Below are 25,799 nucleotides of genomic sequence, written 5' to 3'. Positions count from 1 at the left end.
TCTGGTTCTAGACGTTTGATGTTTTGTACCTTAAAATTCAATTTTTGTGATCATGATTTGCCTGAAGAATTTTTGAAATAGGTTGGAAAAACCCGGAAAAGTCTTGGAAGTGCCTTTGGTTTAACAGTGGTGTAGCAGGCCAGTAAGAGTACACTGGAGTCGCTTTTTACGCGGGTGATATGTGCCGGGTAAAAAAACGCGTAAATTCCGAAATCCGCGTAAAAAAAACCGTGTAAAAAAACCGCGTAAATACCGACTCCAGTGTACCAAATTAATTAAACTGGCTGAGATCTTCCCTTTATTTTCATTTATATGTTCTAAAATTTATAATATATTTTCGTTCTATTACTCTCTACTGAAATCTAACTCTTACCTGTTCGTGTTCAGCGTTGGAAAATGTTGCGAGGTTTTATGAAACACACAAAAGCACGCGAGTCATTGTGAGTTTTAGCGAACTTTTCCTGTAGATTGATCCATTTTTTTCAATTTTGACACAAGGGAAGATAGAACTAGGGTTCCTTCGTCCTTTTCCATTCTCCTACAGCCTTTTATCCGATAAGCCATATAGGGCTAAGACAAGAGTTAGTGCTCATGTCCCAACCACTCGAGGAAAATGGAGCATCATTTAACTTTTTTAGATTAGATGCTCTGAACGACCAACATAACAACGGAACGTACGGTACGAGATGTCCACGTTTCATCCATTTATTGGCTTCTGAAGCATCGTGTTTAAATCTTTGATTTAAATAGGCCCGATATTTCTGAATCATCTTGCCCCTTAAATGCTGCACAGTAGGCCTGGCCGGTTTTGATATATTTTGCGCATCTCTGATGTACAAAATATACCAAATAGACAAGAAAAAGGATGAAGGTATATCTATGAGGATAGGATGCTTTCATGAACTGGCTGTGTTGGTTTTAAATTAGATTAGATTAGAAGAACATTTATCTGTCAAAACTAAGCGATTAAAAAATAATAAGATGTGCCGGATGAACACTGATGACAGTCGTTTGAAAAAGTGGTTCATCAATTGATGGACATGAGAAAATACTTTGCGCAGATTTGATTAAATGGTTGAATTGGATCACCTTCAATTGAATTATATGAAAATTAGCTAGATTGAATCTGGGTACAATAATTAGCGTCGAGGTATGAATCGGGCAGACGGGCTTCAGTAAGTAGAAACTGTCAGGAGGTTTTACAGAACGAGAACCTGATGAATGTGGTGAAGAGAATGATGCGGTCATTTGGATATGGATATGGATAAATAACACAAATTATTACTAATATATTTTACTGAATTTACCAACAAGTTAAAAAATAATTTATTTTATTTTCGTATGGTTCGTTTTTGTCAGCTCATCAGGGACACCTTTTAAGTAAACCTAAATTGTTGCATACGATTCCATCTGTCTTGACTCACACATCTATAATCTAATAATGATCTGTTGATGAAGACCTGCAGCGTTTGAGTGTTCTGAACTGATACGCACCATGTATTTCGGTGCTGGCATAGCACATTAATATTGAAATTTTGGATTAGGAGCAGGGGTTAGCATCCACGCTGTAGGTCTATAGTTTAAATGCTATCCCGGACAAGTCACGAATGAGATAAAACTGTGTTAAATTTAAGTTAAAGCTGTTACAAATTGTTGAGAAAGCCCCTCGATTGGGCAACGGAGAGGTGTAACTGGGAACGCTGCACGATCGAAGTGGTGTCAAAAAAGAGAGAGTGAGTTGAAACGAAGGACAGAAAACAAACGTGTTCACAATTTAGAATTTCATTTGCGCGATTATATCTCAAATCAGAAAGCTAGTTCTGAACTCGAATAATTGAATGTAAGATCGAGAGTTGTTCAAGTAAGAGAAACCATTCCAAATGTTTTCGCAAATCCTAATTACTTTTATTTACTAGTATAAGATACCCACAATATCGGGTTGTTGCAGGGAAGAAAGTTAGGTTAGGATACGAAAGAGAACCGTTTTGTAAGTAGCCTGTTTAACTCTGTAAAATCATAACCTAATGTTCAAATAAATTGCAGCCTTAAAGTTTCTCGAAAGCAAACTAAAGGACGGATTGCATTTGACTACTTTCTCTGCAACATTTTCTTTAAGGAAAACGAACAATGGATTACGATTGTCCACTATGTGACAGATCTAATTCTGCCGACAATGTGGTACAATGTGAGGATTGTTCCTGCTGGTTCCATTTTGGTTGTGTAGACGTAAACCAATCAATAGGAAATGATGAACGCAGTTTCCACTGCCAGAAATGCCAAACGCTGGATGCTGCTACTAAATCGGATTTCAAGAGTAACACAAATTGCATTCACCTCTGTGAATGTTCCAGAATCCAGGACGACGAGGAACTCCATCAGATGGTAAAAGCGCAGTTAGCTCTTGAAGATTCTTGGGTAACGGAGCAGCCATTAGGCAAAGACGAAAAACGAGCTATGGAAATTTTACAGCGATCGACGAAAAGGACGGAATTTGGATTTGAGACCGGATTAATCTGGAAATTCCACCACGTAGAATTCCCTAATGGTTATACCATGGCGTTCAATCGATTGAAATGTCTCGAAAGAAGATTCGAAAAGGATCCAGAACTTAAAATGTAAATTGAAGATTTTGAACAGAAAGGGTACATTCATCGTGTAACCCAGGAAGAGCTGGAAACGTTCGATCCGAGAAGAATTTGGTTCCTGCCACTCGGCGTAGTGAAGCATCCGAAAAAGTCGAAGATTCGCCTCGTGTGGGACGCTGCGGCGCAAGTCGATGGTGTGTCACTCAACAGTCAACTGCTGAAGAGACCTGACTTCCTAGTGCCACTAAAAACAGTTTTGCTACGGTTTTGTCAACGGAAAATAGCGGATTCAGGGGACATACGCGAAATGTTTTTGCAGTTAAAAATGTGTTCGGCAGATAAGCAGTCGCAATTGTTCCTATACCGAAGGGACCCAACACAACCACCGGAGGTTTACGTTATAGATGTCGTCACCTTTGGTGCAGCCTGCTCTCCGTCGACGGCGCAGTTCATAAAAATTCGGAATGCTGAGGATTTTATAGGTCAACACCCAAGAGCGGTTGAAGCTATATTGAAGAACCATTATGTTGACGATTGGCTGGATAATGTAGACACGGAGGATGAAGCAATTCGATTGATTCAAGACGTGCGGGCTATTCACAAGGCAGCAGGCTTTGAGATCCGCAACTTCGTCTCAAGCTCCGTCAAGGTGATGCAAACCATACAACAAGATTCCGACCGTCCTAACGACCTAAGTATGAAGCTGGAAGGAACCACAGCCGATGAGTTGGTGCTAGGTATGCTTTGGAGTCCACAAAGCGATGAATTCTCCTTTTCCACCCACATGAATCCTGTGATTCATCAACTGATAGAGGACGAAACGATTCCAACCAAAAGGCAAGTGTTGAGGGTGGTGATGACTGTTTTCGATCCATTAGGACTCATTTCCTTTTTCACGGTACATGGGAAAATTCTAATTCAAGAAATTTGGAGAACTGGAACGGGATGGGATGAACACATAAACCAGGACTTGTTCGTTGATTGGCAGAGATGGAGTCGAGCACTTGGTGAATTAGGAAAGGTGGCAGTTCCCCGATGCATGTTTCCGGAAAAAATTAATCAACCCGTCACGAAGGTCGAACTGCACACCGTCGTTGATGCGCGCAAGTCGGCTTATGCTTGCGTCGTGTACATCCGGTACCTCTTATGTAGGTGATGAGGTAAAATGTTCTCTGGTAACAACCAAGAGCAAAGTTGCGCCTTTAAAGCCACTCAGTATACTTAGGCTGGAATTACAAGCCGCTCTCATTGGAGCTCACCTGGCGACGAACGTCTGCGAGATAATCTCGCTACCTATAACACGACGAGTCTTCTGGTCGGACAGTACGACGGTTTTGGCATGGCTGAAGTCAGACGGTCGTCGCTATCATCAGTACGTTGGAGTTCGAGTCGGCGAGATACTGACACACACGGACGTTTCAGAGTGGCGATACATACCATCGAAATCAAACGCAGCAGACGATGCTACCAAATGATCTTGTGAATCGAGTTTTGAAGCTAATAGTCGCTGGTACACCGGACCAGAATTTCTGCGTGAACCAGAAAGTGAATGGACACACAATGTTCCTGAACTAACCACCGAAGAATTGCTGAAGATAGTACATTTGCACCAAAAGTGGGAACCAGTAATACGTTTCGACCGATTCTCTAACTGGAATCGTCTTCTACGGACAGTTGCATACACGTACACTTGTTCATTCAAAGATGCAAAAAAGATGGAGCAGAAAGCAAGCCAACATTTGCTGCGATAGGACAACATGATTTTCAACGAGCCGAAAACTACTTGTGGCAGGTCGCCCAACGACAAGTTTATCCCGACGAATACTCCTTGTTGGAGAAATGTGGTTCTGACTTAAAGACCTACCGAGAAAAGCTATCGAGGTGCAGTCCTCTATACAATCTCGCGGTATTTCTGGATGAGAACGGAGTGATGAGGATTAGAGGTCGTATAGGGGCTGCACCTCAAATCCCCTACGAAGCTAAATATACCATTCTTCTCCCTAAGGATCACCCCGTAGCGCTTCTGTTAATCGACAGGTACCATCGACGTTATCTTCACAGCAATCGTGAAACGGTTGTAAACGAGGTGCGCCAACGCTTTTGGATTCCGAAGCACAGGGCAGTGGTACAACGAGTGAGCAAGGACTGCCAGTTCTGCCGGATCCGCAAAGCATCAGCTCAACCTCCAGTAATGGGACCTCTGTCTAAAGTGAGACTGACGCCGTTCATCAGGCCGTTCACCTACACCGGACTGGATTATTTTGGTCCTATACTCGTCAAGGTAGGACGCAGCTTGGTCAAACGGTGGATTGCACTTTTTACTTGTCTGACAATACGTGCAGTCCACTTGGAAGTGGTCCATTCGCTGAACACCTCCTCATGCATCAAGGCTATCAGAAGATTTGTGGTCAGAAGAGGGGCCCCAGACGAGATATATTCCGACAACGGAACGTGCTTTATCGGAGCCAACCGACAATTGATGGAACAGCTGAGGGAAATCAACGGAGGATGTGCGAGCGTTTTTACAAATGCGAGAACCAAGTGGTTGTTTAACCCTCCCGCAGCTCCTCACATGGGTGGCGTGTGGGAGCGAATGGTTCGCTCCGTGAAAGTTGCAATGGCAGCTGTAGCAGGAGCACCACGCCATCCCGACGATGAAACTTTGGAGACAGTCGTACTAGAAGCATCGTGAACACACGACCCCTCACATACGTGCCCTTGGACGTGGCCACAGATGAAGCATTAACCCCGAACCACTTCTTGTTGTACGGAAATAGAGGGGTTACTCAACCAAGCACGGAGTTTGTGGCACCTTGTCAAACATTGAGGGACAGCTGGAAACTTACTCAGCACTTGGCCGACGAGTTCTGGTGTCGCTGGGTTAGATAGTATCTTCCAGTTTTGAGGAGACAAGTGAAATGGTTTTAACCGACCAAACCCTTGGAAGTCAATGACTTGGTTATTGTCATTAAGGAGTCAGCACGGAATCATTGGGAGCGTGGAGTTATTACCGAGATCTACCCAGGATCGGATGGTCATGTGCGGTCGGCGATGGTCCAGACCAGTACTGGCATTAAGAAGAGGCCCGTAACGAAGCTTGCATTACTGGATGTCAGGAAGGCTCAGAGCAAAGAAGATGATCGTGGTTCCCAGCAACACGGGGCTGGGTATGTTGAGAAAGCCCCTCGATTGGGCAACGGAGAGGTGTAACTGGGAGCGCTGCACGATCGAAGAGGTGTCAAAAAAGAGAGAGTGAGTTGAAACGAAGGAAACAAACGTGTTCACAATTTAGAATTTCATTTTGCGCGATTATATCTCAAATCAGGAAGTTAGTTCTGAACTCGAATAATTGAATGTAAGATCGAGAGTTGTTCAAGTAAGAGAAACCATTCCAAATGTTTTCGTTAATCCTAATTACTTTTATTTACTAGAATAAGGTACCCACAATTTCGGGTTATTGCAGGGAAGAAAGTTAGGTTAGGATACGAAAGAGAACCGTTTTGTAAGTAGCCTATTTAACTCTGTAAAATCATAACCTAATGTTCAAATAAATTGCAGCCTTAAAGTTTCTCGAAAGCAAACTAAAGGACGGATCGCATTTGACTACTTTCTCAGCAACACAAAGGTAAAAAAAAATGTCGCGGGATCCTAGAGCATCATCATTCCATGATTGCTTCGTCTATTTTCGCTGCAAAGTTTGGCCAAGTTGATTCCGCAAGATTGTTCTTCACATATGGATCACTAATAGAGCGCCTCTCGAATTCTTCAAGCACCTCGTTCCGTATATGTTACTGAGCTGTCGCTTCCATCGGCTGACTATTCAATTTTTACGGATAATCTCAGTTCAATAGAAGCTATTCGCTCCATGAGACCGGTAAAGCACTCCTCATATTTGCTAAAGAGCTTCTAAGCGCTTTATCTTTAAGATCTTTTGCCATCACCTTTGCATGGGTCCCATCTCATTGCTCGATTCCGGGCAATGAGAAGGCGGACTCGTTTGCAAAGGTGGGTGCTATGGAAGGCGATATTTACGATCGACAAATAGCCTACAACAAATTTTTCTTCATTTACCGTCACAGTCACTCGTCAGCTGGCAGAATAAATGGAGTGAAGGGAGTTTGAGACGATGACTATATTCGATCATCCCCAAGGTGTCGAAGTATCCTTGGTTAAAAGGGTTGAAGGTGAATCGAGACTTCATTCATGTGCCTCATGTCTAATCACTATTCGCTATGTGCTCAATTGTTCCATGTTGGGCTGGGTGACAGAAATTTCTGCGAATGTGGACAAGTTTACCAGGACGTAGATCATATTATTTGGTATTGTGCTGAGCACCGTGGAGTCAGATCAGAGGTGTATGGTTCTCTTCGGGCGCGAGGTAGACAACCTAATGTTCTAGTTCGGAATATTTTGACTAGACGCGATCTGAAGTTTATGCGACTCATATATGTTTTCTTGAAGAGTTTTAATCAAACCTTGTAGTTTGATTAACCTTATGTTTGTATTTTGTTTGTGTGTGTGTTTGTATATTTGTTTCTGTAATAATTGTACCATTACAGAACTGATATAAAGTTGAATAGGATTAATTTAATATTTTTTAGAAATATTGAAAGGTTTGTATCATAAATCATATTGAAAATCTCCTTCACCCTCTCCCCATCCAAAAAATTGTCATCAACTAAACTCGACAAGACCGCGAGTATTCAGCTCAATTCCTTTAACTTTAGATTTAAGACATTAACGCAAATGATAACTTGGTTTATTCGATTGAGCCTGAACAAATAATGCAATTATCAAATAAAAACCGAAAATATGCCTTAGTCACTTACAAAGCTGTGGAAAACCGTCCAAAAGGGTGGTCAAAGAAAACCTAAAGTTAAATTTGATTAATTGAACTGTATGCTTCGGAAACTTCTAATAAACTAAACATGCATTCGTTTTTTTTTAGTTTAATTGCGGCCTAATATAATGCATACAAACCTGCACAAATTTGCATCAATTCAGGATTTTTTGTTTGCACTTGTATCGCATTAGAAAAAAATTAGCTAGGGGAATTTACGTAATCTCGGCAACCTAAGCAGCGACCTTCTTTCTATAGCCTTTTTCTCTATGGAATGCACACATATGCAGTATTGGTTTGTTTACAATCTTTTGCTGCCAGCTGCTCTAACAATTTCAGTCGAAAAAAAATGTCAAAAACTGTTTTGAAAAGCTCCAATCTTCTCTAGTGAGAGCGAGTATTGTCGGCAACCAGTTTTTCTTCGGCAACCGTTCCATTTGAACTGCATGTAAATCTGCAACTCGAAATCAGCTACAATTTGTAGAGCGTGTGTTTCATTTCAAGAAAACCCTGCTAGATTGCTTTTTCTCAGTGGTAAAAATATAGTCAAATTGAAGCTGAAAGCATAAAGAATCGTTTGCATGCATTCAGCGAAGTGTTTTCGTAAGAAAATCCAGTGAAAATAGTGTTTCAATTTGGGTTGCCGAAAATAGTCTGTCATGCCGAAGCCGTCATTTCCCCTATGTCATTTATCAGTCGTTTTCTGAAAGGTTTTATATGTCAAATACAATCTTCACATTCTCTTTCTCAAGTAACAATACAAATACAAAACATTTTCATGATATCTTATGCAACCATAATCCCACAAAACATTGTTTTATGCGAAATGAATGAAAGTAACCCTAATTATGGATGTTTTGAAATAGCAAAATTAGAAATGTTTTCAAAAAATAAATAAAAACATACTGTAAAAAATAGTTTGTATTGTTAATAAACGTTGAATTATGGCTCCACAAAGCTAACGCAATTGAACCTTGAAGGATAAATTATAGTTATAAATTATTAAAAAACACTACATATAATCATTCTACTGCTTCTACGTTTTTGTGAATCCAATCGGCGAACATGACCACATTTGTATACGCTCCTGGAATGTCCTTCTGACCACAACCTATGCCCCAAGCAACAATACCGATTTGATAGTATAAGTTGTCCGGCCCAGGGCACATCAATGGAGAACCTCCGTCTCCAGTGCAGGTGTCTACTCCTTCTTCACCTCCAGCACAAACGTAACTTTTGTGCAGTGAGAACTTTGGGCCCAATCGGGTAGATTTAAAGGCTCGTTCACATTTGTCATGATCTACCATCGGAAGTTCGACTCTTTTCATAAGGTGCATATGTTGCTTGTCGTCATAATTCTTTTTGCCCCATCCACTCGTTAAGCAAGATTCACGATCGTATTGAACTGTTGGTGACGGTAAACAGATTGGTTGAATGTGCTTGTGCAGTTCCAGAGGTTTGTTGAATATCAGTAAAGCTATGTTGTTGTTATACTGAGAATCGTATCCTTCGTGTATTATAACTCGTTTCACTTTCCGCTCCTAATGAAATTGAAAAAATATAGTAAAATCTAAGCATGCCGTACTAGAAGTTACTAAACTGTACCTCTACTGGAAATATTTCGTTATCCTTCTGTGAGTCCCATTCACCAGCCCGAACAATTAGTGCATCACGGTCAATATCGGCCAAAATGTGGGCGGCTGTGAGTGCCACATTTGAGGTAATCAGTGAGGCGGATCCAACTTGCTGAAATTTATCAGTACCCAACACTATTGTAGATTTGAGAACCATCAGAATCCATGGTAGTTCACCTATTTAGGGTAAGGATATGAATCTGGATTAATCTGCTGTATTTTACAAGATCAAAAGTCATTTGGTTATATAATATTTATATTATTAAACTTTCCTGTTCCCGCATAGAAAATAACTATAAGAAGTGCCTACTCGAGCAGCAGAAAATAACTTATAAATACTAATTGCTGGTATGAAAATAACGTAACTGGTTACCTAAGTATGGTATTAACAAGCCTAACATCAGAACTAAAGTCTCTTGCCGTGCGGATCTATTTGCTTTTTGCTGAAGGAAGTGTTACTACTACCTAAAGCTACAACAAATTTAAACAGCACGTGTAAAATTTCTACCTTGTTCAACTCTTATTTCTCTTCGATCCTTGCTTGGAGCCTACCCGTCAGCATAGGTAGCTCCATTAACTTGCTGAACATTGTTTGCAGCGAGGGGAGTAGGTATAGATGAAAAATTTCCCGCTATTCCGCTATTGCACCGGGTAGAAATCAAAATACTTACCAACGTAATTCTAACGGAAATTTTGACAATTTTGACTTAGTAAGCATTACTGCCCCTAAAATGGAATTTTTACAGAAATCATTAATTGACATGCTTTCTGATATGCTTAAATCTAACTCCTTGTTTGATGCTATTCAAGCTGGAGTAAAATTTGCAAACAATATTGTCATGACTTTTAAATTCAGTAATAGATTTTAAAGCATTATATATTTTAAATTGGAATGCTCGATCTCTTAAAGATAATGAAAACGAGTAATTTAACTTTTTGAGGGTTCATAACGTGCATATTGCCGTTATAACTGAAACGTTCCTTACAGCTGACCATAAGGTTAAGAAGAACGCAAATTATTTCATTTATAGAAATGATCGTCTTAATGGATCCTGTGGTGGCGTTGCCATCATTGTTCATAGACGAATCAAACATAAAATTCTTTCTTCATTTGAAACCAAAGTTTTTGAAACTTTGATTCAATTATATTAGACGACGATCTTCAGCTCTTGATCCGTCTTAAAAATGTCTGTAGGAGACAATATCAAAGATCACGCGATCCTGCCATGAAAGTTATCTTGCGGGATTTGCAAAAACAAATTAAAAAGCGATTCTCTACCCTGAGGAACAAAACTTTTGAAAATAATGTTTCTAAATTAGACCCGAGTTCCAAACCCTTTTGGAAACTCACAAAATTTTTGAAATAACCTCATAAGCCTATTCCAGCGCTTAAAGAAGGTGGTAAAATTTTGATCACAAATTTGGAAAAAGCTCAGAAACTTGCTAAGCAATTCGAGAGTTTCCATAATTTCAGTTTGTGTCTTACTAGTCCTATTAAGAATCAGGTTGCTCGGGATTATCTGAATATTTTCTCTCGGAAAAATATTTTTGATGCTTCCTGGGGGACTGATTTGAACGAAGTAAGATCTATTACTAAAAAGTTTCATAATATGAAAGCTCCAGATGATGATGGAATTTTCTATATAAAAAACTCCCAGAGAGTACCTTGTCTTTCTTGGTAAAATTATTTAACAGATGCTGCCATTTGGCATACTTTCCTGATAAATGGAAAAATGCAAAAGTTGTTCCAATTTTGAAGCCAGATAAAAATCCAGTTGAAGCTTCTAGCTACCGTTCAATAAGTTTGTTTTCTTAAAGGACGAACCAGCTACAGGCGCAAAGTCTCTTTAATAATGAAAAAAAAAGTTTGCTTTCTTCAATAAGTAAACTTATTGAAAAGATAATTTTAAATAGAATGATGCTTCACATCAATACGAACTTAATTTTTGCAGATGAGCAGTTTGGATTTCGCCATGGGCATTCAACTACTCATCAACTCTTAAGAGTTACCAATTTAATTCGTTCAAACAAATCTGAAGGCTACTCAACTGGAGTTGCTCTTCTAAACATAGAAAAAGCATTCGACAATGTTTGGCATGAAGGATTGATTGCTAAATTGAAAAAGTTTAATTTTCCACTTTATATTATGAAATTAGTTCAAAATTATTTAACTAACAGAAGTCTGCAGGTAAATTATCAAAATTCCAAATCTAATCGACTACCTGTTAGAGCAGGAGTTCCTCAGGGTAGCATTCTTGGGCCTATATTGTATAACATTTTCAATTCGGACCAGCCTGATTTGCCTCAGGGTTGCCACAAATCTTTGTTCGCTGATGACACAGGCATTTCCGCTAAAGGAAAAAGTCTTCGTGTTATTTGCAGCAGACTGCAGCAAAGTTTAGATATTTTCTCTTTTTATTTACAAAAATGGAAGATTTCTACCAACGCTTCCAAAACTCAACATATAATATTTCCACATAAGGCTAGAGCTTCCTTTTTGAAACCTAGTCGTAGTCACATAGTCACTATGAACGGAGTTCCAATTTCCTGGTCAAACCAATGAAATATCGTGGATTAGTAATAGACCAAAATTTAACTTTTAAAGATCATATTGAGGACATTCAAGCCAAATGTAACAAATATATAAAATGTTTGTATCCTCTTATAAACAGGAAATCCAAACTTTTGCTGATGAATAAACTTCTAATATTTAAACAAGTTTTTAGACCGACCATGCTTTACGCTGTGCCAATATGGTCTAGTTGTTGCACTACCAGGAAAAAAGCACAAAGTTCTGAAGATGATTTTGAAGTCGCCTCCCTGGTACAGGACTTCCGAAGTACATAGAATTTCGAATGTTGAGAGGAGACTTTAGAACAAATTTCCAACAAAATAATTAATAATTTCCGGCAAAAATCGTTGCAATCCTCAATTGCAGCGATTAATTCCCTTATTACTTAGATAAGATTTAGTTTTAGTTTTTAGTTTTAAGATTTCAATTGTTATACTGACATGTAGGTTTAAAAAACCTGTTTAAAATACTGAATTGCCAAGGCAGGAACAATGTTTAAACACTTAGATATATATCAAAACAATTAAGGCTGGTAAGTTACTGTAGTAACTGGAGCACCTAGGTTAAAATGAAATGAAATTTATTTTGAATTTGGAACAAATAAACTGTTTAAAAAAAGTACCAAAAATAACTGAGGTAGGGGAAATGGCTCTAATTGTGGCCTATGGATCTAAGATTGGGCCTATGGCTAAACATCTGCTTTACATCAATTTTATCTAGATGATCACGTCATTGGGACGATAGGGATGGATATTTTTGGTCGCTATTGAAAATTAAGTCGATTGCTGAATTTATGTATTGGCCCAAATTAGGAGCATTTAGGCCGACATTACATCCATTTCCCCTATGTTCTACAAATAACAAATAGATTTGTTTTCCGTCGATCTTACGGATGCCAGGGAGGAAGCACTCACATCTGGACTCTACCTATCGATCCATCAACTCATGGACTGGGGACCAACGGAGATTGTATGCCTCAGAAAATCCCGACGCTGCCGAATGGGATTGAACCCAGTCTCTTTGAAGTGAGAGGCAGTCACGCTTACCACTACACCACCTGCACCGCTCCAGTTGATTTAAATTTTCCAAAGTTTATTTAGTAGATGGATGGTTAGGGTTTAGTTGTTGTGAAAAGTATGATAATTTAGAGTTGGTTGGAAATGCTAACATGAAGCTTTAGTGTGATGATTCATTTAGCTAGAGAATGATCTTTAGAAGAGGGTAGGTGGATAGTTCCGTTAGAGTACGGCAGTATGAAAATTGAATAGAAGTTGAAAATGAGCGAAGGGCCATTAATGTGACAGTTTTTCAAGATAGACGCACATTTTTGCCTAACCCGTACGATGTACGCGGGGACTTGAAGTATGTCTCCAAGTCCACAGGCAAAAATGTGCGTCCCTCTTGTTGCTCATAAACTGACTGCGGCTGTGGAATAGTTCTAGCGACGTTTTCATCACTACCTAAAGCCCCACGTTGCGAGAGCATTTCCAGTCGATGGTGTGTTATAATGCAGTTCTTCTTTACCCAACTATTGTGTGCTCCTCTCGTCATGACCAACGTGATCATCTCAGAGAGAAAGCAGTAGGGTGGTGCGTACATCGTACGGGTTAGGCAAAAATGTGCGTCTATCTTGAAAAACTGTCGCATTAATGGCCCTTCGCTCATTTTCAACTTCTATTCAATTCTCATACTGCCGTACTCTAACGGAACTATCCACCTACCCTCTTCTAAAGATCATTCTCTAGCTAATAAATCATCACACTAAAGCTTCATGTTAGCATTTCCAACCAACTCTGAAAATCGTTAACTTCGCGTATGAAGTAACATAAAAACACTTTGAATGATAATTTAGTTTGATTAATAACATGATTTGTTTTATTTCGTATTCTAGTGAAAATATTTCAGTTAGCCATGTTCGATTTATCAATTTCCATTTATTCCCGATTGATAGTTTATTAAAAAGCACGTGCACTTGGGAATTGATTCAAGGAGCAGCAGGATCAAGAATGAAATTGTTCAATACCTGTAACTTTGATTTAACACCACAGCAGGTATAAATTAGGTTCAAATTACAGTTTTGTAAATTTGTGACAAAGCTATCAAAATATATTTTAAGAAATTATCTTGTGTAATACGTTTCAGAGATTTGATTAGAGGGTTTAGTTCTAAAATCAAAATATATAAGATCATGATCGCTGATTCCCGCCGCAGAAGATTGATGAGCGTTCTGATACAATTCCTAGTAACATAATCGATGAGAAACAAATAGTAGAAGTAGGTAATATTTTAAATGGCATTAAATTTACTTGATCTATTAATGCTGCAGTAGAAGATAAATCACGTTTAAGGAGATTTATGTTGAAATCTCCCATTAAAACAATGTTAGATTCGATTAATGCAATTTCAACAGCAAATTTAAAAAAACATTAAAAAACCTGAAAAAAACAGCTGGTTTATAATTAATGCTTTATAAACCAGCTGTTTAGTAAATATTTGTGACTTTTATAAAAAGCGGTTGTAGCAGTTGATGCGGTAAACATCGGTATGGCAGAGGGAGAGGACTGCATCATAATATGATTAATGATAGAGCTAATGTTGTTGGCAGTGGAGCATTGAACAAGATGTGGTTGAGTTGAAAAGTTGAAAAGTGACGCGAGATTTGTTTCTGTCAATCTTGTTTTCCGTGATGAGCACCAATGTTACCGATGCCAGGGAGGCAGCTCCCATACCCTACCTATCGACCCATCAACTCATGGGCCGGGGACCAACGGTTTTACTTCCCTTCCGAAGGAAGGCGTGATCAGAGATGTTATTTCTCAGAACACACCGACTGGAATTGAGCACTGGGGTGAGAGGTAATCACGCTTACCATTACACCACCGGCGCCGCTAACTACGACAACGACAACGACAACGACAACGAAAATTCTGCCGATTCGAGTGCGGCAAAAGTGAAGCTACCTCCATTGGTAGTGAAAAATGCCCATCTTAATGAGCTCATCGCGGATCTAGCGACGCTGGACGCTGAATACAAGTTGGGCGAGTCGGCACCAAGGTGGTACTCCGTACACAGCAAAAAAATAATTTTGATATCACGTCAAAGTGGATGCACTACAATCATGTCGAAAATATGGTGTAATATTACTTGCTAAAACGGACAAAATTATCATTAATACAATGCAAGAACTGACATTACGCTGCTTTTACTGCATTTGTTTATTTATGTGGTCATAAAAATTACATGAAATTTTCGACATGATTGTAGTGCATCCACTTTGATGTGATATCAAAATTATTTTTTTGCTGTGTACCAAAGCGGAGTATGACATGGTCGTCACCCACCTGAGAACTTCCAAGAAGGAATTCTTCACCCACGACATTCCCGGTGATGAACGGTTTCTCACCGGGAATGTCGTGGGTGAAGAATTCCTTCTTGGTCGTTATCGGGGGCCTACCAAACTTCGACCCGAAGTTTATAGAAGCTGAAATCAGAGACCGATACAAGCTGGCTAGTCAGCAGGGACCTCATAGCCTAGTCAGCAAAGGCACGGTATTACCAAGCCGGAGGCGGCGGGTTCGATTCCCGGTTCGGTCGAGGGAATCTTTCGGTTTGGAAATTTTCTTGACTTCCCTGGGCATAGAGTATCATTGTGCTTGCCACACAATATACAAAATTCATGCATTGGTATTGGCATCGAAAGCTCTCAATTAATAACTGTGGAAGTGCATTAGAACACTAAGTTGAGAGCACCCAATAAGCTAATTTGCGCTAAGCAATAAGCTTAAAAATGCGAAAAAGAAGAAGAAGAACAAGCTGGCCCCAAGTGCAGTCTATCGGATGACAAGAAGAGACGAGAATGTGAAGGCGTATCCGGATTGCCTTTTCCTGGTACACTTCCAGAAGGGAACGGTGACGCTCAACCCGCTGGAACCCATCCGCTCAAATGCGCCAACTGTGGTGGTGCTCACCAAGGATCCGACAAGCAGTGCCCTAAACACGAGGATTTCAGGCGCATCCGAAAACAGGCGTCCACCAATAATCAACCAGGACGAAGTAGGGATAAGGCTCCGGCTTTCAGGGCGGAGGACTTTCTGCCTCTTCATGGACAAGCGAATTCACGGATGCGATCCGTCCCCCCATCAAGAAACGTCTCGATCTTCTGCTGGACAAAGATCTCTATCCCCCTGGATTCTGGAGACAACCAACAGCTCAAACAAATAATACCGATCTGTGCTTAGCGGATGAACTGATGGAGATTTTCATCAACATGACCGGTGCTCTACGTAAGTGCCGCAATAAGCCCGAACATATACAAGTGCTCGGTAAGTTTATCATCCAGTATGGTGCCTAAGCCACTAACCATCGCTACCTGGAACGCTTGCTCTGTAAGAGCTAAACAGATTGAGCTTGTCGACTTCCTCCGCAAGCATAGCATCGACATGGGTCTTCCAACCGAGTCCCACCTAAAGTCCAGTGACAGCTTCTGGTTGCCTGACCACAACATTATCCGGCTGGATCACATCAGCTCCAGGGGGGGGGGGGTGTACCTGTCATCGTCAGAAAGGGAATAAAGTTCTGCACTCTCCCCCACATCCGTACATCTATCATCGAGGCCGTTAGTGTGGAGGTGGAATCACCAACTGGAAACGTCCGGTTTATCGCTGTTTACTGCCCACGCCAGTATACCGCAGGCAACTGACTAGGAATTGGTTCGTCCGGAAAGTGCACAGTGTACAGTCCATGTTGTGCGTGGTCAATTCAAGAACGACCTGACCGCCATCACCCGTACTAGCTCCCGATTCATCGTTGAATGCCTGCTATGAAGCTTGGCGGAACTACCAGCGGAACCGAAACGGATGTCTAATGTTCGACCACGCACAACATGGACTGTACACTGTGCAATTTCCAGACGAACCAATTTTCATCTCTCCGGCGGGAAATCTCTCCACCGTGGACTTTTGCCTGCCAAACATCATGGACTATCCAAGCCGGAGGCGCACAACGATCTCAGCTTCGACCACCAACCGGTGGTGACTGAAGTCGGTGTCAACGTGGTGCCTGCTAGAAGCTGCCTGCGTAAAGATTGCCACCATCTCAACTGGTGGGATACAGGTTGCGCAATGAATTCAAACCCCTAGATGCCTCTCCTTGTGTCGTGCCTCCGGTGGATATGATTACAGTACAGCAGATTTTCTCAGTGCTGAAATGCACCAAGAACATGAAGGACCCCGAATTTGACGATATATTCAACTTGATCTTGAAGAGACTCAGCATGAAAGTGTAATCTCTTCTAACTGCTATCTTGAACAGATGCTTGAAACTGCACTACTTTCCAAGCGTCCGGAAGGTAGCAAAAATCATACCAATCCGCAGGCTTCGGTAGGAGTGTCATAGTAGCAGTACGTAACGGGCTCAAGGCCTCTATTATCGAAAATGAATAATGGAATTCCGTTGAGCAAGTGTGGATATCTCTGGATCTCAAGAGCTTGTCCTTGCTAACCACCCTCCAACGAACGTTCAACCGAGTTTCCTCAGTTTTTGATTTTGACATGTCACGCGACTCTCTTCGAAGACAACTTTTGTTAGCTTTTAGTCTTTTGGACATCAAACTAGTCGGTTGAAATCATTAAATAAAATATATAACCAAATCTAACATGATACCAGTTTCCTAAGGAATATTGTTGGCTTTGTTTTTCGTTATTAAGGTTTAAAGAAGGACATGACACTCATAATCGAAGAACTATTTTGTATTAACACATATTTTTTTACGGATTTGGAAAGAAAGATTAGTTTACAACTTGTTTTCGATACAGTCCTAATAATTGTTCTTGCCACAAAATAAAACTTATGATAAAATGATGAAGGCTGAGAAAGCTCTCAATTAACTACTGTAAAAGTGCTCAAAGAACGCTAAGTTGAGAGAATTGGCGTAAAGTACCAGTGAGGACGTAATAAAGCCAATGAAGAAGATGATGATTTTCTATGTGATTGTTTGAAAAAAGTTGCTTTTTGATCACAAGAAAAATAGCGGTAAAAAAAATCCCGAAAATACAGAAATGAATGTACAACACTTTGATCTCATTAAATGCAGCTATTGATCAACATGGTCAGAACTATGAAAAAATATCATAGTTGCCACCCATTTATAAACATGCAAATTAACAATCAAAATTGTATAGATTACGGAAATTTTAGCAGTTGCACAGAAGTTTTAAAGTTATCTGAGATATTTCCTACGTATATTGGGCATTTTGCATCAAGCGAGTGAACATTTGTTGGTGAAATATCTTTAGCGTAGGAGGATATCCATTATTTAATTAGTCCCAATGACGCTTTAATCTACCTAAAATGGATAAATAGCAGGTTTTTATCGATGGGCCCAATCTTAGATCCACAGGCCAACATTGAAGCCATTTCCCTATACCGTTGTTTGTGAAAGGCCTTTGATAACATTAATTTTTAGTATCACTTTTTTCTAAGATTTTCAACAATTTTTGAATGTTGTACAAACATATTTTATAACTTTTGGCGAATCCCCGATGTACATGAAATTTTATTAATCCGCCATTTCGGACCGCCTCTCGATCACCTTAATGTTTGAAATGGACGGGTGGTACAGATTCCTTTAATAATATGACAATTCCCAAAACATCGCTTATTTCGACTCTTTTCTTCCACTGTTTTCCAGATATAGGAGAAATGTATGTAATGTCGGCCTAAGTGTCCCTAATTTGGGCCCATACATAAATTCAGCAATCGACTAAACTTTCAATAGCAACCAAAAATATCCATTAGTACCATCCCAATTACGCATTCATCTAGATAAAATTGATAAATAGCAGATTTTTGGCGATGGGCCCAATCATAAGAGCCATTTCCCCTACTAGTGCACGTTAATTATGCGAAGCCATGATTTTTTTTTAATCCCTGTTGTAATAACAATGTAAAACTAGCATATGCTTACCATACTGTGCTTCTCCTAGCTCATTTCCTACTATTTTTACACCAACTCCTTCTTTGTTTCGAACACCACATTTATTGATTTTATCGGCAGGAAGGGGTTTTATTTCATTATTGTTGATTGAATCCAGCGAACAGCATACTTCCATATTGTTGTTTGGGCATTCATCGTTCTGAAATCTAATTGGAAATTGCTTTGGTAACACAGCGAATCCTTCACCCTAAGATAATAACAATATGAATTAAATCGTTAACTGATGAAAAATACACCATAAAATACAAATAGCATTGGAGAAATGATGGACAGAGATAATGGAAAGGCAATTGTGTTTGAAAAAATCGGGAATATGCTAAAATTACCAGTGTTGAACCAAATGTTCACACCTAAATCCAACAGTAGCGAATCCCAACGTAAACACTATGAACAGTAGTCTATGGAAAAGAAAGTTGTATAAAACAGCAAAAAAGGTTATCTTCCATTTAATTCCACTTAATTCATTTTGGTATCCATGACAGATACGTATTTTGACTACAATGTGCAGTCTTCATCAGTGTCAATCCCACTAAAGAACTATTCAAAATCTAACCCCCTTAAGTACTCATCCCCTAGGTATAAAAGTCAAGATCACAGATATAAAAATGAAAATACGTATCTGTCATGGATACCAAAATTAATTAAAATTACCCAGGAGAAACCAGGGTAAGACGGACACCTAAAGGAGTGTTTATTATTTATCGTCAATAAATACAGCATTTTGTAGCCTCGTAAAGCGGATAGATCACCTTTTCGTGGTGCGTTACGGCTTCAGATGTACCACCGATCCCTTGTCCTAACTGATTCAAACTAGACATTTAGATTTTTCAGTAATCAAAGGAACATATCTTAGTCCTTACTACGTTTCATACCATGTTGATAGTGACAAGACTCGGCTTGCCCATCGAGTATGATCTTTAAACAAGGAAAAATGGGTTAGTCTTCTATGTGACTCGTTCTTCTTGATGTTTGAAGTGGTTGAGACAAGGACTTTGAAGCATATCATTGTCACTGTTTGATGTTGTCACCAAGGGCTCTGTTTTTAATTGACAAAGGGTGTTTTCACACTTCAGAGGGCTTAACTATTTAACTCGGTTCCTTGCATTAAGAGATGAACTAGCCTATGGCTAAAAATCTCTATAATAAAGGGAAAAAAAAAGGTTCCTTGCATTAAAGGTGATTAAGACAACTGTATTAACACAGCATAACGGTATTCGGAGTAACAGAGAGTGAGGGTAAGAAGGACAGTCTATTGTATGAAGGCTTAACTATTGAATAATAGGTTTTTTTTTGTCACATCCACTCTTAATTTTCGATATTTATTGCATTCCATGATATCCAACACACGTGAGCTGTCAAATGTAAAAACTATAAGCAAAATTAAAAAGTAATTCTTCCAGCAGCCAAGTGATGTAAATTTCAGTGTACAATTTCTATGGTTGTAAAGTACGAGTAAAAACCCAGTAAACATAAGTAAACAGTAAAATGCTGACAACATTGTTTACGTTAGTCCTCAAACGCTGCCTGACTGCTTTCGCGACACCTCTAGCCAACGTTTTGAATCTCTCCTTGATGTCTGGGGTTTTCCCAGCTTGCTGGAAAGAGTGTTTCGTGTTACCATCCACAAGGATGGCTGCAAAAGGACTGTTTCAAACTACCGTGGAATAGCTTCGTTAAGTGCAACCTCCGAACTTTTTGAGGTGATTTTACTCGAAAAATTGGTTCTAAGTTTTGTACACTGTATCTCGACGGACCAGCATGGCTTCATGCGTAAGCGTTCCACGACGACCAATTTAGTTACGTTCACTTCGTTCATCATTCGTGAAGTAAAACGTGGCCATCAAGTAGATGTACACAGACCTCTTCGCAGCATTTGACAAAATCAGCCATGACATTGCGTTGGCTATATAAATAACACAGGATAGGTGTTCACGACGACCTGCTTACTTAAAGGGTGTCCACGATGAAATTGCCACACACAAAATTGATTCGCAAAATTCGAGTTTTCATCCGATTGCCATCAAATTTTCAGGGATTGAGAAATAACCATTAAACTTCATTTTACCATTTTACTCGTATTTTATTTACAGTCCATACGCGAATGCCCGCACCTTGGCCTTAACCCCGGCCATAAGATTCTGCACAACCTGTGAATCAACCGTTTTTTGCATGTAAACCCATACTTTCTTCAGTTCCTCGACTGTCTTCACTACCTTAGGTCGTTTAAGAAGGTGCTGCTTCATAATCGCCCAGTACTTCTCGATGGGGCGGAGCTCCGGAGTGTTGGGAGGGTTGAACATTTTCGGCACGAAATTGACCTTATTGTCCGCATACCACTTCAGCACGTCCTTGGAGTAGTGGCATGAGGCCAAATCCGGCCAGAAGATTGTTGGGACGTTGTGGGCCTTCAGGAGAGGAAGCAGCCGCTTCTGGAGGCACTCTTTTATGTACACCTGTTCGTTCATCGTGTCCTGGGTCACGAAAGGTGCACTCCGTTTCCCGCACGTGCAGATGGCTTGCCAAACCAGGAATTTCTTCGCAAATTTGGACATCTTCTGAGTGCGGACATGCTCCGGAACGCTGAACTTACCTTGGCCGTGAAAAACAGGTTGCCGGGGATCTGTTTGAAGTCGGCCTTCACATATGTTTCGTCGTCCATGATGCAGCATTCAACTTTCGTCAGCATGTTGAGGTACAACTTCCTGGCACGGGTTTTGGCGGACTTGTTCTGCTTCTCGTCGCGATTAGGGGCCTTTTGTACCTTGAACGTTCGAAGCCCAGCCTTAGTTTTGGCCTTCTGGACAAAACTTCGGCTTAGGTGCAGCTTCTTAGCCACATCCCTAACGGAGGCGTTCGGATTTCTGTTGAAGGCCCCAACTACGCGGTTGTGATTTTTGGTGTTGTACGGAATACTTTTTCCTTCACTTCTGGGCTTCCGATCGGTGGTCAACCGTTCCTCGAACCGCTTAATCACTCGCGACACCGTGGAATTCGCGATTCCCAACGTTTTAGCGATGGAACGATGCGAGAGATCCTTGTTCTCGTGATGAATGCGCAAGATTTTATCACGCACGAGCTGTTCTTTCGACTCCATTTCCGCGAGTTTTGATCACAGGACTTTAAAACTTGCAGGATGTAAATAATGCACTATGAACTAAATCCACCAAAATTTTTATTAAATTCTACCCAACGGTTAAAAAGTTAGAGCAATTTAATAGTGTGGCAATTTCATCGTGGACACCCTTTAACTCTACTTTTACCTAGTCAAAACATGCCTGTCAAGATTGGAGACTATGTTTCGTCATCCTTCTCCGTGACATCCGGCGTTCCCCAAGGTAGCCATCTTGGGCCATTTTTGTTTCGGCTGTACATGAATGACGTCAATACCAACCTATCGTATGCGAACGACCTGAAACTCTACTTCGTGATAAAAGAACCTAGGGATGCCATTTTCTTGCATTAGAAATTGGAAGTCTTCGCTAAGTGGTGTCGTATTAATAGCATGTCACTGAATGTCTCGAAATGCATTCCCAAGCAACAATTTTTGTTTTATTTAAGTTTTATAGCAGTTGATATAACCAAATTATAAAACCTTCACTGACGACCACATTGCTTTAACAATCTCATGGCCAATTGGCCCAGTTTTAATGCAGTCATTAAAACTTGATATGCGAACTACTTTAGGAGCATAGGATTTATGTCAGTTTTATCACACTCTAGACGTGATTGTGAAAAATGAAAACATAAAACCTCCTCCAGGTCAGAAAGTTTTAACAGCCTTCTAATGACTACCATAAAACTATATTACAACCGCATAAATCGCTCCTGAAGAAGTTGATAAAACATGATACGCAAAACATTTTGACAACTTTGAAGGTTTTAAGTTGGGGTTTTTGGATGATAGTTAATATTGAGAAATATTTTATTGTGGTTTTATTCTTTCGATGTTTGATGTGAAATCATGATCCTTGTCAGTTGGTAATAATTGCTGATATTATTGTACATTGAAAATAAGACAGTTGTTATAATTTTAAACCAATCTGTAAATGCTTCACAGCATGCCGTGCAATATTTATGGTGATTATTATACCAAATAGGAGCATAAATTAAGTGCGCCATATGAATACTAAAATATAGGGATATTTTTAATTTGTCTGCATTAGCACCATGCATTAAAGAGTCATTCAAAGATTATCTATTTAGTAAAAAACTGTTACAACTGTTGAGCAATAACCAGTCACATATTATTTAATTATACATAGATGTATGAAAGTGTTTTATTGCCTATCAATTAAAGCGTAATTATTCATACTGTGTGAAATTTGTTCATACGGCGACATTTTTTTCGTTATAACTTGCTACTCCTTAAAAATACCTCAATATAACATATTCTCCTAGATTGACAAAGCAATTGCTTTCCTTTGGCCACAAGCGTTCGCTTCTTCATCATGAATACACCCTGACGGGCATAGCTTTGAAACGTGAATCAACTATCAAGGATCTGGGAATACTGATCGACTCTAAGCTCAGCTTCAAGCATCATTTTGCATACGTAGTATCCAAAGCTTCTTCACAACTATACTGTTAGTTGGTGCGACTATTTTGGAGCTATTCAACGGAAGTTAATTTTCGCTGGAATGACCCTAGAAATCTGCCTAGCTATGAAAGTCGTTGTATGCTTATCAACTTGGAGCTTCTTCTGTGATCTTCTTCAGGGAAACATTGACTGTTCTAAACTGCTGAGTAGTATCGATATCAATACCCGCCACCGTAATCTACGATCGCATGCTTTCCTGAAAAACCGCCTCTCACGAATCAACTACGGATGGAATGAGCCCATGCGGAGCATGTGTCGCATCTTTAACGGATGCTACAATGTATTAGACTTCAATGTTTCCCGTTAAAAAAAAAAAAAAAACGCAATTTCAAGAGTAGTTATGTTAATTTTTCTAGAATAAATATACTGCCATTGGGGTGAATATTTTACCTGTTGACCATAACATGAATAAATAATCCAATTTTGAATTTACGTTTGCAAATAGAAGCGTTTTCGTAAATAGTTTACCAGCCAATAATTCATAAGAAACAAATTCTAATGTACGAATTCACTTAATGTTATAGATGCCTAGAATTCGAAAATAGATCAACCGTCACCGCTAATGATCTTGTTCTTGAATGCTATTTAAAGTGACTTAATGTGTCTTATGATAACTATCGGCACATACTAGTTGTTGCCCACTTCCCTCAGGGTATCCGGACGTGGCTAATGCGGTCTTAAATTCTCATAATGACCTAAGATAATCAACCGAAATATGATATTATAATGCAGAAACATTAAATTGACAAGACTGTCGTCTTAACCCTCAGCACCTGTCCCTTTCACTCGCACATAAAAAAAAGTTGTGAAACGTATTATCAAATGGTTAAGCCATCAACTGACCGTCTTACCCTCACTGTTCGTCTTACTTCGAATACCACCAACGCTATGATAGAAGGCTATTTTTTCTCATTGATGGCGCTGTTCCATTGATAGTAAGTTAGAAATTTGAAAAGTGGATGGAACGCTTTCGATGCATATTATGGTCAAAATAAGTCAAAAGAAATCATTCATTATCGTTCAGTTTTTTCCTAGAAATTTTTGTTAATTAGTATTTTCTGGCAGAATATGTTAAACAGGAGGGAATTTTTATGTATTTTTTATGCAGAATATGTAAAATGGGAGGGACTTCAAATGTTAATCCTCCCACCCCTACCAAATGTTACAGAGTGCCATCAAAATACATGGCATGTTGAGATATTGAGATCGTGAGAGTGAATTTTCTCTTTGAAATTTGAATATTTTGGCTCTCTGGGGATTGGTAGTGTAACATATCTCGTTGAAGGGGACTGTTCTCTCAATTAAATGTTCCCTTGGAGAAGGCTAAAACAAGAGTGAGTTTATTCAGCTATCCAATTGTACACGCATGCATGGTGACCTACTTGGAGCAGCCTGGAATAACCATCGTGCGATCAGAACAAAGTACAAATAAATGTCGCAACTGCTTACAAAGCATATGTGCAGTTGGCGAAGTTCTTTGCCCTCATGATACGTTGACACTTGATTTGTTTGTTTTATCAAATATGCATCGCAGCACTCGGGTAATGACCGTGTTGCTAGATTTGGGGAATATACTTTTTTGGGGAATATAAAGCGGTTGAAAAATGTATGGGAAAAAAACCCTTTTTATTTAATTCTAGCTTATTTAACAAATGGTTCCAGGAAAGAACTGAACGACAAAGTCCATAAACGATTTCTTTAGGTTGTCGTCAATTTTTTTGGAAAGCTATGTAAAATTCACATGGATTTCATGCATTACATATGTGATATATTTTTTGAGTGTATCCCCTGTTTCCAAGTTTGGTTACAAGATTACAACTCTGGAGAGCATTTTGTGTGGTCGTTTGAAGTGTGTGGTTTTGAATATGGTGATGAGTGTGCAAAATATTACGCAATTCCATCCTCCCTATTCGCACGCGCCCGAGGATCGGAGACGAATGCCACTTCGACTTGTTTCGTCTACATACTACTCTGTGACGACTGTGCTGGGGAAGCAACATATGCATGTACGTAACAATGCTTGACATTTACTACTTTTTCAATAGTTTCTTGTTGAACATAAACAGTCAAAAGCATTGATACGTAAGCGTAGCTCTGATCGATTGGTCATAAAATTATTGAAATTGGTTCAGGGGCAGCTGAGTTATTAACGTTCAAAATACGGAATAAATGTGAAGAGCATTTAGTTCTTTTAATTGATCAATTATCTATTATCTCAACCCTTTCCGTTTTTGAATTGTAGGCGTACCAAATTTGTAGTAATCTTTTTCAAAGAGAAAGTTGATTACGAGAATCAATCAAATTCACATGCACCCCTGCTTTCAAGTTTGGTTACAAGATTACAACTCTGGAGAGCATTTTGTGTGGTCGTTGGGGGCTTGTGGTTCTGAATATGGACAAACAGGCACAGATAAATTCTATTCCAACTCTTTACTGATATAAGCTTGATGGCCCTGAAAATAGCCGTTTTATTGTAGAGGACATTCATGGCCACTTACGCTTGGCGTGTTTAGTGTAGGTGACAGCATCACTGACCTCATTTTCCAGGAACACCTTCAGCACACCTCGTAGATCAGA

General features: G+C 39.6%; 1 protein-coding gene across 1 annotated transcript; it reads right to left on the bottom strand.

Annotated features, from left to right (window-relative positions):
* Positions 1–8,447: 8,447 nt before the first annotated feature.
* On the bottom strand, positions 8,448–18,734 carry LOC135710389 (phenoloxidase-activating factor 2-like). Its single transcript, XM_065232954.1, has 3 exons — positions 18,596–18,734; positions 9,031–9,236; positions 8,448–8,966 (listed from the first exon to the last, which is right to left on the bottom strand). Exons 2-3 carry the CDS (start codon positions 9,214–9,216, stop codon positions 8,448–8,450), a joined length of 705 nt encoding a protein of 234 aa, XP_065089026.1. The 5' UTR covers positions 9,217–9,236; positions 18,596–18,734.
* Positions 18,735–25,799: the final 7,065 nt, after the last annotated feature.

Source organism: Ochlerotatus camptorhynchus, unplaced genomic scaffold (genome assembly GCF_037179485.1).
Source record: "Ochlerotatus camptorhynchus isolate MF236.1 unplaced genomic scaffold, CSIRO-AGI_Acam_v1.1 ptg000380l, whole genome shotgun sequence".
NCBI lineage: Eukaryota > Metazoa > Arthropoda > Insecta > Diptera > Culicidae > Ochlerotatus > Ochlerotatus camptorhynchus.
This window is presented reverse-complemented; position numbering and strand designations above follow the sequence as displayed.

Excerpts from the sequence above, each read along its gene's own strand:
- LOC135710389 (XM_065232954.1), bottom strand. The coding sequence starts at position 9,216 with ATGGTTCTCAAATCTACAATAGTGTTGGGTACTGATAAATTTCAGCAA. Across the intron at positions 8,967-9,030 it reads ACGAAATATTTCCAGTAGAG|GAGCGGAAAGTGAAACGAGT; the intron begins GTACAGTTTAGT and ends CAATTTCATTAG.